This window comes from Elaeis guineensis, chromosome 14 (assembly GCF_000442705.2).
Source record: "Elaeis guineensis isolate ETL-2024a chromosome 14, EG11, whole genome shotgun sequence".
Taxonomy (NCBI): Eukaryota; Viridiplantae; Streptophyta; class Magnoliopsida; order Arecales; family Arecaceae; genus Elaeis; species Elaeis guineensis.
Window position 1 is genome coordinate 50276363 of NC_026006.2, and position 13581 is coordinate 50289943.

At 37.5% G+C, this 13581-nt stretch overlaps 1 protein-coding gene across 1 annotated transcript; it reads right to left on the minus strand.

The window, feature by feature from the left end:
• Positions 1 to 5394: 5394 nt before the first annotated feature.
• Positions 5395 to 11466, minus strand: LOC105057769 (probable pectinesterase 29). Its single transcript, XM_010940460.2, has 6 exons — positions 11269 to 11466; positions 8440 to 8606; positions 7670 to 7880; positions 6804 to 7004; positions 6286 to 6521; positions 5395 to 5738 (listed from the first exon to the last, which is right to left on the minus strand). Exons 1-6 carry the CDS (start codon positions 11464 to 11466, stop codon positions 5582 to 5584), a joined length of 1170 nt encoding a protein of 389 aa, XP_010938762.2. The 3' UTR covers positions 5395 to 5581.
• Between the last annotated feature and the right edge of the window lie 2115 nt (positions 11467 to 13581).

Sequence of the window (13581 nt, forward strand, 5' to 3'; positions counted from 1 at the left end):
CATATGTAAGCCCCTTTTTTTGCATAGAATGGCCCCATAGAAATGCTTTATAGTCCCTTTCCAATAGCTATAAACTGTAAAATGGATATATATTGTTGCAGCTCTAATACCACTTGTTGAAAAAAGATCTCTTATGAGTGTAGAATACGGATCCCCCCATCAAAGATCTCAATATCGATGATGGTGTCAACACCGCAATCGAAAAAAAAAAGAGATAAAATAAAGGATACAATCAAATAGATAAATCAGCCTAAGACTTACCTCCATGGGACATATAAGCTCTACTATAAGAGAAAATAAAAAGTACAAGAGAAGATCACATACTCTTAACTCTCCTATACCAACTTCTCTCTCAACAAGAAGTACAATCCTCATAAAAATTCTCATAAAATTCTCCAAAGAGATCTTTTCACAGGCCTATCGTGCCAGGATTCTCAACACCCCTAGACACTTCCTGTGATGCTCTAGCCGCTACATCATAACTTAGCCTCTGCCCTACACTTACGACCACTCCCATGGCAATTTCAGGACACTCTCAGTGTTGTTGATGTCTCTGCCGTAGCTACTCATGCCAAGCTACTCCTCTGATGCCCCTTTGCCGCAGCTGCTCACGTCAAGCTGCTTCTCCTCTGCTCCACAACCTCTCAGACCTCTTATATAGGCATAAAACCCAATCTGGAATGAAAATAGGCTTTAATCAAGACTCAACAGCATCCCCGACCATCCAATCATGCCCGCAGATCCACCTGAGCCATCCGATCGTGCACATCAATCGCTCGATAATATCGTGCACCTTTGCCCACTGTCTGATCGTGCTTGCATATGACCGCCACTGTCAGATCGTGCAAAAATATCCCCTAGACCATGATAAATAAGATATAGATTGTGATGGTCCACATGTGAGGTGTGGACCACGACACCTCCCACAGTCCATTGTGGACCGTGATTCAAAATCGCACATGTCCTCCCATGCGCGTTCTGGGCCACGCACATCCATGTGCCCGCATGCTGGCCCAATGCACTACAGCGGCCTAGGCCGTGCACTATGGGCGTTGCACTCCTATGGACTGTGCCTGTAGGCCTTGCACGTCTATGGATCACATCTCTATGCCTACATGCCTACCTAGCCATCATGGGCTCCTTCATCTGGGCTCCGCTGCTGTGGATTTTGCTACTGTGGATTGAATTTGAGGTGCCAAATTTCAACAATCTCTATCTCGACTCGACATTTGGCCTCCATCTGACTTTGAGAGCTTCTATGATCTCGCCCCCATACCCTGAGATATATGCGTGCTACTCATAGATGGACAAACATAGGAATCAAGCAGGTCGCTCGATCCCATCTCCATCCTGCATGATCTGAGATCTGCTCAGCGTAGCCTCCTAACGACGTCGCATATCATCCTCCTAAGTCATCCGTATTGTATCCGATCCACCTCCACCTGGAGCTCAATCTCATACTGGGCTCCCACTAGCATCTTTCATGATAGACGGCTTCTCCTTGCACAAGAGAGTATCGATCAATCCTTTACGGTTGATCTCCATCTTGATTGTGCCTGTCTTCTTTATCTTCTTCAATCTCGATCAACATCATCATAATCCAAACAACCTAGCGCTCTGATACCACCTGACTCTCTTGTACCATCTGGCTCTAATACTAATTATTGCCACTCTGATATCATTTGTTGGGAAAGGATCCCTCACGACTGTAGAATACGGATCCCCCTACCCAAGATCTCAATGCCGATGATGGTGTCAGCACTGCAACAGAAAAAAAGAAGAGATAAAATAAAAGATACAATCAAATATATGGATCAGCATAAGGCTTTCCTCCATGAGGCATGCAAGCTTCACTATGAGAGAAAATTACAAGTATAAGAGGAGATCACACACTCTCAACTCTCATATACTAACCTATCTCTTAACAAAAAGCACAACTTTCATAAAAGCCTTCATAAAATCCTCCAAGGAGACCCTCTCACAGGCCTGCGGTGCCAAAATCCTCGATGCTCCTGGATGCTTCCTATGATGCTCTCAGCCACTACATCATGTCTCTGCCTCTGCTCCTACACTCTCGGCCATTTTCACGATCATTCTAGGATACTCTTGACTGCAGTTGATGCCTCTACTGTAGCTGCTCATGCCAAGCTGCTCCTCTAATACCCCTCCACCACAGCTGCCATGTCAAGCTGCTTTTCTCTGCTTTATAGCTTCTCAGACCTCTTTTATAGGCTCGAAACACAGTCTGGATCGAAAATAAGCTTTGATCAAGACTCAACAACGTCCCTGACTGTCCGATTACGCCTGCAGAGCTACCTGAGCCATCCGATCATGTACATCAATCACCCAATCACACCGTGCACCCTTGCCCACCATCTGATCGTGACTGCACATGACCACCACCATCAGATCATGCAAATATGTCCCCTAGACCGTGATAAATAGGATATAGACAGCAACAATCCACAAGTGAGGTATGGACTGCGACACCTCCCGCGATCCACCGCGGACCGTGATTCAAAACCGCATGCGCACTCTCACGCACGTTCTGGGCTGCGCACATCCATGCGCCCGTGCGCTATAGCGGCCTCTACGAGCCTTACGCACCTATGGACCACATTTCTATGCCTACGCGCCTGCATGGGCTCCTCTGTCTGGGCTTCGCTGCTGTGGGTTTCACTACTATGAATCAAATTCTAGACGCCAAATCCCAACATGTATGGCCGACAAAGTATAGATAGGAATAGAAGCTAGAATAGACTAGAACAAGGTTGCTCTCCCTACGAAGGAAAGAGCCCTCTATTGCTATCCAGCTATGTGAGCATCTCTTCTATCAATCAGGAAGTTAAAATCAGATGAATGCATCCTGCTACCAGCCATTGGCGCACCTAAATAATGCCAAATTCATGTTCAGGAGTCTTCTAATATGACCTTTAACTATGTGATCAAGAGGACTAAAGGTAATTGTGACTTTGCAATATGGGTTACCTACCATGATAAAGCATAGTGAAGATCCATAATCATTCCAAGGAACAGAGAATCTCTTGTGGTCGCACGGGCAACCAATAGGAGGTCATTAGCAAATAATAGATGAGAGATAGAAGGCCCCTGCCACCCTGGTCTATAGGCCCTTATTAATTAACTGATGCTGCGCAGCTAATTGCAACAATCTCGAAAGGATGTCAGAGCAAAGAATGAACAAATAATAGGACAAGAGGAACCTTGTCTAAGGTCTATTGATGGGTTAAACCAAGTAGTAGGGGATCCATTAACTAGTAAGGAAAAACTAGGGTCCATAACACAAGCATGCATCGAGCCAATGAAATGAGGAAGAAAGCTATAGTGATTCCCTTAAACAAAAATGCTAAAGAATGTGATCAAAAATTTTTGCCATATCAACCTTAATAAGCATTAAGCTTTTTGACCCAGACGAAGCGAGTGCATAATTTTTTATATGACTAGGAGATTGTCCAATTCTATGACCATGAATAAGGGCACCTTTAGTTGTAATGCTCCCAACCCAAGATCACGAGTTATGGTCATGGCAATCACTGTATATTCATGGAGAACTCTCTTACAAGCATATAAGGTATTCTACCATGATATCAAATATATCACAACGAAAAAAATTTAAATAATCAAAATTTAAAATTCAATTTATTAGCAAATTGAACTAACAAATAAAAGTTAGAAGTCTTACATCAATTATACCTCAAAAAATAGCATTATAAAAGATTATAATAAATTCAAATCTAAACTATATTGATATTGTTGAATCTCACTTCTAGTCTTACTTTCAGAACAGTAACTACATCCGCAACTAAATAATTGAATCTAAAAAAAAAAAAGGGAAAAGATAAGGTGTTCGGCGGTTCAATAAGTAATGAACATATTTTTTTTTTTTTTTTTTGAGTAGAAAATGATGGAAATGAGATACTTCCTCATTATTGTATTACTTTGACTGAAAAACATTTCATCAGATACAGTTGTTGGAAGATTTGTCTTATAAAAGATTTTGGTCGAAGACTCCCACTTACTATTCTACCCAATAAATAACATTCCCATCTAACAGAGGAAAGCCACAAGTCAATTTACTACAAGCCATATGAACCCGCCAAATCTAGAAACCCTTTTTGTACTAACGAAGAAAATAAATATTGATGCATGGTTTGCATGGCCTTGTATTACATGTTGCTAGAGCCTATCTGTTCTCGTTGCTAAGCTCCCCTCCTTCAGCCAAAGCATCATCAGAAGACATGGCCAGTTCCATTCCTTTTGTTAAATATCCAAGCCTCGCTACTAGTGTACTACATGCTTCACCTCCTTTCATTGAAGTCCATTATTGAAATAATAAAACGGCTGATTTCATTGTTTCAGATAATACCTTGGCGTCAAAGTTGAATCTTCTATTATTTCTTTCCTTCCATAGAACCCAACATCCAATGGCTATCAGACTTTCAGCAGTCAGAGAAATTTTCTTCTCCTGATTTTGACCTCGCCACTCACCCCAAACCCTTTGAATGTCCTCCCGCAGACAAGGGATGTTCAACCTTTGAAGAAGGCAATCCCAAGAGCTTTTGGCAAAGTTATAGACAAGCATGAGGTGGTCAACCGTCTCCTCTTTCCCACAACATAACGAACACACTAAAACTACTCTTACACCCTTCCGAATAGCTGTGAGAATCTTTCTATGATAGCATAGCCAATTGAAAAGCTTGATTTGCTCCAAAATTGAAAGTTTTCGATTTATTTTTCTAAACTGAGAGATTGCACCTCCATGAGTAAGGAAAGCATAGCATGAGTAAGGAAAGCATAACACCTTTGATTAGCATCCCAAATTGTTTCCAAGGATTTAACTTTGAGATAGCCACAGCATAAGATTCAAGGATAACCTACTAATACCTTTTCTGCTATAGGACTGGTAGAAAAGATATCTGCCATTCCCATGCATTAAACCATGAGGACAGTTCGGTTTGTGAGGCTTGATGTTGCATATTTGTCCAACTTGACTTGCTATAACTTTGCTCCCTCTTAAACAAACATTAATACTCCCCCTCCCAAGGAAAGATAAAGAGAGAGAGGAGAGAGGAGAGAGAGAATCCAACTAGATGAATTCTTACCTTGAGAAGACAAACAATAGAGATGCAATTCCTACTTCCTAGAGGAGAAAAAACAGTGTGGAGGATAGAGGCTCATGCTACTCTAGGAATGGAAAATACATAAAATTACATGAATTATTTTTTTAAAAAAAAATCTTCAATTAGATCAAGGGGCTACTCATGCCATCCATCATTACAGTGTGAGACCATAATTTCATTATTACATGAAGGCAAAAAATGAAAACAAACGAATAGATGAATAAATAAAAAAAAGACCATGGTTATTGATCAATTAGTTATTACAAGTTATCATACAAAAGAATTTTAGACATATAATAAGCAGCTCAAGTGTAGGCTTGAGCCAATGAAACAAGTTAATATCATGTGGACTCCTCATGATGAAGGGTTGATTTTATTCATCCCATGGCACAAATCAAAGCAACAAGCATCGACAAGATCAGAAAGGACATGAGAATATCTGGTTAGGGTTGTTGAGACCGCCAGCCTTCCCTGTCAATGAAGTTGTTGCTAGTATAATACTTCAATTGCCTGTTACTAAGCTTCTTTTCCCAGTTCACTCTATTTGCAGTATTTGAACCCGGCCCGCTGCAACCATCCTCTGCATATGTTGTTTGGTACCTAAAATCCACATTTAAATTTAGAATTTTAGCATGCATACATCTTAAGGCATTATTATTTTTCAGAAAAAAATAATTAAAATTCTCAACTTCAGCATTGCAAGTGAAAATCTCACACATCAATGTATTAGATCTCAGATGCTTCCTTCACAAATCTTAACAAACCAAACTGATTTTAATTTGTTTTCCTCTCTCTCTCTTTCTCTTCCTTCTTTTTAAGAGAAGGAACAGGGAGGGAGGGCCTACCCTAAAGCTTATGCTTGCCAAAATAGTTTGATGTAGCTCCAGTTCTTTTGAAGAGTCCTACTACTAGGAAGACTGTGAGGATGCAAATAAGTTTGCTGCTGCAGAACTTAATGAGCTAGGAGAACAAATATTAATCTTGCAGGTCTAAGATTTTAGCTAGTCAAAGCCATCTAATATATAAACAAGATTCGACTAGGTACTATCCAATTCATGGAGGTGTCCACCCAAGAATCATTTTTGTTTACCAAGGTGCAACCAATTAGTTTTCGACAAAATCATAAAGAGATATAGATGGATCTTACGCATTATTTCCAGTTTTCCAAGCATCCCAACCCTCAGGCATAATATTGTCTGCCATATACGTATTATAGAAAATCACGGTAGAGTAAGAATTCCATGCTCTTCCTAAAAACGTCTTGCCCCCTTCCACGGTGCAATACTTGAACACAAAGCCACCCGGCGCGTCGAGTTTAGTCTTGGCATGCGCCGTTAACCATCCTGGTTGTGACCCCTCCTTGATCGAATGCAAAGTGGACCTCTGCAAGACAAAATAAAAGAAGAAATTATATATGATGTATACTTCTTGTCAAGTATACTTAGGTAAGGGTCCAACTAAATCACCCACTACCATCAATGCATCATTCGATTGGCCCCTAAAAGAATTTTGATTCATTTTATGTCCTCTACTCTTAAGTAACTAGTTTGAGAGTTGGAATCTATATTTGAGACCCATGAAAAACTCATAAGTATCGATTTTTGGTCAAGATCATATAAAGGTTGGATTCGAATATACTAATTGAACGAGTAACGAGGATAATACCATGTAGATAGATTGGCCCAATCCAAAGATAAAGTCAATAGCACCTTCAATCCAGCAATCAGAGAAGTAGTGTCGGCCTGTGAAATCACACAAGGTATCTTGGTAGCTAAAGAATGCACACCGGTAAAAGGAGCCTTTGTCTCCTGATACATATACTGCTAATGCCTGCTTGCTTCCATATTTGATGTGGTCATATGTGTTCTAACATGAAGAGTGTTAAGTTAGGATCTGTTTCAGTAATATATATTGTTCATGCAATGTAGATAATATGAACATATCTACGCATGCTCTAGATTTTCAACATGGGATGCATTAGAATGAGATTATTTTTGAACTAATTTTCATTCATATTTGGCTTATACCAAGGTAAAGAATCTACCCCTTGATTTTAATCCAAATTCTGATGGCATTCAAGTATTTTGAAAGGAAATCACCACAGGATTATTACTAGATTTATATAAAAGCTTTGAGCTCTAAATAGAGAAGAATATATCTTGATCAATAAGGTAGCTTCTCTGTAATGTAAGGCTAGATTTTATGGTTGCTACCGTTTTTGTTTTTCTTCCCATTGTTGTGGGGTAACCATTTCAATAATACCATAGAAACGCCAATCTACATATTTTTTTGGTCCACATATGCTCCTCAAATCAGAAAAATCTACATGATTGTCAATTGTGCTCCTAACGTTCCCTTTTTTCCAGTCCAATTTCTCCTAAAATATGACTGACCAATGACTCATCAGCCTTTTTAATGATAAAAATCAAAATTGGTAGGAGTGCAAACATGCACAAACCTAGTTGTGGAAAATTTCTAAAATAAGAACATATATGTATCTTAGGGGATTTGAGGTATCCATGTATGCTTACCTTAAATGCAATATCTCTGATGACAAAATTATTTGCTAAGATACTGAAAGTAGCACCTTCCATTCCTCCAGCAAGTACAGAATTTGAGTGAGTGATATTCAAATTAACCAAATCAGGGGAAACAGCCTCATCCCACTCAATTGATGTCTGTTGGCTCCCTTCCCCTTCTATCAAGATATACTCTTTTTGGTAGGGTATGAAGGCCTTTTCCCTGTGCAAGCAATGAAAGATAAGACATGTATATAGTGATAGTTTGAGACTAGCCCATGCAGTTGGATATTTGCATTTGAGTATAAACTATGAAGTATAAACACAAGTATCTTGTACTAAACTGCCACAACTCTAATCATGCCAAATCTGATATCGGCTTCTCTAAGAATATGTCTAAGTTTTCATCAAGAAGTATTTTCTTTTTTCTTCCTTTTATGAGAAAGAATTCATCAAGGTCAATCTTCACATCTCCATTCCTTCACATTTTTGGTGCATATTGATCCGTCTTAAGAAGGAAAAAAAAAAAAAAAAGACTCAGTCCCATGTTATATCTGATGGCCATAGGGGACGTCCCCAACCTACCAAACGGCCAACAAATATTTATTCTACCTTTATATATCTCATCGAGAGAGATGATTAGTATAATCAAATGTATGTGCTAAAGTATTGTATGATTTAGTAATAAAAAAACGTTAAGAAACCAAAAGTAACATGAGCTTATAAAATAATATTGCTGATATAATCTAAGTACAAATAACTAGAATGCTGATTAAACAAACCTATAGATTCCTGCTACAACATGAATTCTTATCCATTGTGTATTGTAATCAGGAATTGAATCAATGGCACCTTGAATGGTTGTGAATTCTCCATGCCCAGACTGATCAACAGTGATGTTTTTAACAATCACAGCATATCCATCAACAAAATCATAATAGAGAAACATCTGTGTCAAGGAGAACAAGAGGAAGAATAAGAAAGGAGACTGCATGGTTAACAAATTTTCTGATCTATGAGATGTATTGTTTCAGATGTCAGTCACTCATCTTACTCCTGCAAATGCTGAACATGTATATATACAAGTTGTCAAACAATGGAATCCCAATGATGAGGGAAAATTATAACGATTTTCAAAAAATCACATAATGATGACAATACGGAAAGGGTAATCGTGGTCATGATGGGAAGCAGATCGAATTTGTCTGCTGTCAAATTTGAGAGCGGGATGACATGTTTGGAAACTGATCGAGCTTGTTTCTAATAATACCATCATTCTAAGGATGAATAGCTAAAACAAGGAAGAAGCAGAGAACGGATTATTACAAAAGCAATGAGTTTATGTAAAGAACTCTTCTTTGTTACAATAGATTTCTAATAAAGAAATCTACTATATAAATACTGGGATACCTCATCTGTAATTTGAATAAACAGTTATATGCACGTGAAAAAAAAAAAAAAAAAAAAACTGCATTTATGGACTTTAATCAAAGGATAATAAATTAGAGAATCAAGTTACCTTTTCTGCTTGTTTGCTGGTCCAATCACAATTCACCTAGTTGTGAGGTCTTCTGGCTATAGTCATTTTGAATGAAGAGGAGGACCAAATCATTTGGAAATCAAGCAATAATGGCAAATTTTACAAAGCTTCTTTACATTTATTTCTTACCACCATAGTCATTAAGTGCATGTTTGCATATTCTCTTTGGAGTCTTTCTGTCCCTCTTAAAATGAAATGTTTTCTTTGATTGTATTGGAGAAAAAATACTAAATGTTAGAGAAGTGAATGGAAAGAAACTTAGCAAGAACCTTGGTGGATTAATTGTGTTATTCAACCAGAATTTAGAGATAGTGGACCATCCATTTCTTGCTACTACTTCTCATCTATTAGTGGAACAGAAGATGTCTCAAGATGTACCAATTGGAACAGTGGCATAATAGTGGGACAGTATTACATATGGGATGGTACCCCATCCCGAAATCTCATGGGATGTTCCACCAGGAGTTGAATCTTTGGTAAATATATAGATAGATTAATTTGATTTAACACTTCCATATAATTTTCTTTGTCTCCTCTTCTAGGTGCAAGATTTGGAAATACTATGATTTCATGAACGAATCAATAAGACATAATTTAAGGCTGTGACTTAAGGTCCACACGGATTTTTTTATGCTGATGATTCGATTGAAACACTGCTAGATAATGACAGAGTATAAACTCCAGCAAAAAGCTAAAACATAGGAAGAGGAAAATTATATTTGAAACACTAGTCATCCTCTTCAAAGAGAGATTGGAACAAGTTCTGAATCCATGAAGTAGACTTAACATGTCGTTCTAGCAAACCAGATTACTAATTTTTCATCATTCTTTGTCCATGCTTATCCTTGTATTGATGGATTGTTCACATTGGTACGTAGATGCCCTTGCTTACCTTTGTATCTATAATTTGCAGAGTAAATATATTGCCTAAAATCAATTCTTGATTGAAATAAATTTACATCTTGTCTAAGGGAACAAGAGAAAGAGAGAGATACTTTATTATGCAAAACTAGCTACTTTATATTGCATACGGATGGTGTGAGACTAGACTACAAAATAACTGTAAAAATAATAGAGAAGGAAGAAGCTTCAAGGTAATGATCTAATGTATGTCTGTAAGTTTCAGTTGGCTGATTGCAAGCTCAAATTGATATCTAGTATTCTGGTTTCAGTAAACCTATCTGAAAGCCAATGATGCATATAAGCTGTAGGTTTTATGAGTCTCCTTGATCTCTGCCTATCAGAAACTAAAGTAGAAGAATATTTCAATCTTTATATTAGCTGCAACCATGGCATAAGTGGCTTGGAATCTGATTCTGTCTTGCTTAGTGTAGTAGTATGATAAACTTCTACACTGCTTTGCATCTCAAGATGAATTGGATTGGATATCACCATTATGTTTGGACTTCTGTCAAACTAGAATTTATTAGATCCAAGCTGGCCCGTCGCCATATCCAATGACAAGATAAATTATGCTATCTGAAATACTTGTTCTCTGCAGCCTCGATGTATATCTTGTGCCATTTCAAATATGTATATACACTTGTACACAGGATTTGCACTTGAGCAATTATAAACACTAGTATCTTGCATTTAACTACAACAACTCTAATCGGCCCTAATCCGATATCAACTTCGACATAAATATGTCTAAGTTTTCATCAAGGTTAGTCTCCACATCTCCATTCCTTCACATTTTTGATACATATGGATTGGTCTTAACAAAAAGGAAAAAAAAAAAAAGAAGCCTTAATCCCATATTATCTTTGGCGTCCACAGGGGATTCGATGTCACCACATACCAAACACCAACAAATATTCATTCTACCTTTATATATCCTATTGACAGAGAGATAGAAATAGATAGATAGATAGATAGATAGAGAGAGAGAGAGAGAGAGAGAGAGAATCCATACATTTAAATGCAAGTGGTAATGTTTTATGTGATTTAATAATCAAAAAACCTTAAGAAACCAAAAATAACATAAGCTTGTAATCTTGCTGATATAATTAATCTAAGTGCATATACTTTAGAAAGCTAATTAAACGAACCTATAGATTCCATGCCCAACGTGAATTCTGATCCATTGCCTATTGCCATCAGGAACTGAATCAATGGCATCTTGAATGGTCATGAAGTCTCCATGCCGAGACTTATCAACGGTGATGTTTTTCACAATCACAGCATTTCCACCATCAACAGAATCATAATAGAGAAAAATCTGTGTCAAGGAGAAGAAGAGGGAGAATAAGAAGAAAGGAGATTGCATTGCTAACAAATATTTGGATCTAACAATAAAACTACTTCACGAGCAAAGACAAAAGAGTATATATAAGCATTAGCTTTAAAGCTAGGAACTTGGTCTTCTAGCGAAAAAAAAGGGAAAAAAGAAGGAAAAGTATCAAATTAATGAAATACCTTACTTCAATTAGAACGTAGCATCCTTATTAATTATTGTAATGTTTGGTCTATCAGCTCAAGTTAGGTTATCCATGGTTAGACCTTTCCCATTTTTGGACTTCATATCAACCAGTGCAAGTAAAAATACTCTCTTTTTTTTTTTTAAAGAAATGCAGCTACGTTGATAGTACTTATTTAACCAATTAAACGCTTGGGTCCTTCCTCTTTTTCTCTTCCTTCTCTCCCTTGTCTTTCCCTCTTCTCCTCTTCTTCCCTTTTTTCTTGTTCCCTCTGGTCAAGGAATTTCCCCTTCTCCTAATCTTTCCATCTTTAATTCCACCATCCCATGGAACCGCCCAACATCCTTCCCTTTCTCCTTCTTGTTTCCTTTCTTTTCCCACTAATCACCTCTTTCTTTTCTACCTACATGCAAACTTTCTTCTTGCAGACTTTAAAGTTTTTGGTAAAAAAACTCCTAAAATAAGTTTCCCTTTCTCCTTTCTTATCTCCTTTCTTTTGCATTTCTTATTTCCTTCTTTCTTTTCTTCTCCAAATATCAACTTTCTTTTCACAGAATCAGATCCTAAAAATTTTAGGAAAAAAAGTTCACTAAAATTAATTGTATACCAGCTATGTCTTTCATGTGTATTAGACTCAATTTGATGGCTCTCGTCTTTGAATGCGTACTTGATCATTGACATCGGAATAAAACATTAGTGGACCGTGTGGGATTAGGCAATTAGCTAGCAATAAATTCTTTTTTGGATATTTGGTTTGATGGACTTTTGCTCTCTCAGTAAAATGAAACTTCTATCTAGGGTAACGTGCCAGCTCCAAAAACTTTCTTGGAACTTAATTTCGTATCCATTTCCTAAAGGCTCCCTTCAGGAGATTTCAAAATGTCTTTGGGTTTCGCTCCTCGAGCTTTAAGTTGATTGAGTTGTTGGCCTTCATGTCTTCCTACTAGATATACTTAAGGGGTTGAATTTGGGTTATCAATGAGCCTAAAACTAGATTATTAAGATTTTGAATGTTGCACAAAGGACAACACCGTCTATGTTTTGTGCATGGTCAGTCCTAAAGCCAGACAAAAGAGAAGGATGGTGGTAGGTTGATGGTTAGTCTAAAAATACAATCATATTTTATGATCAATAATTTGTGTACCAGTGATAGGTTGCATTGAATTCTAGGTGTAGTGAAGTGTCACGCCCCAAATCCGGGACATAACATGGTCATGCTACCGAGGGATGGAACCCACGATAATACGAAGCCAATCCATCATAATCATCTAAAATCCGTCAAATAAAAAGGTTCAATTCTATTATTCATCAAATAATCGAACCAATATTGGTTCAGAGCATTTAAATCCAAAAGCAAGTACTAACTTGAATCTCAACATTCATAAATAACTACAAATCCATGATTATAAAATAAATTAAACTTTTGCTGTCAAATTTTCAAACTTGCTATGCCGATCTTCAGCTTGGATTCCTTTTGCCGATCCTAACCTTATTTCTCTGTTCAAACAAAAAGAAAACAAAAAGAATATGAGCTACACTAGCCCAGTAATCAGAACTTGCGCTTCCTTATCGGATCAAACATAAGTTTTTCATGATAATGCAATATTTAGAAAATAACATATAATACAAAATAAAGTATTTCATAGAGCATATAACAAAACAAGTTATAAACTCATCATGCATGCATAAATCATGTATATTTCACAATCATGAATCGTAAATCATTTTCATCATGTATTCATGTCATGTTTCAAAATATTGCTCACAGATATTCATGCTAAGATCACTATTATACCCATGACAGGGCCATGTTTCTTAATCGACAGAATTCTTAATTCATGTGCCAACTTTATACCCGCTGGCAGGGCCATGTTTCGTGTGGATGCTAGCTCCGGATGTCGATCTTCCCGAAGGGATTCATTCATAGTCATCTGAGAGCCTTTGAAATCATTATATCTTTTTCT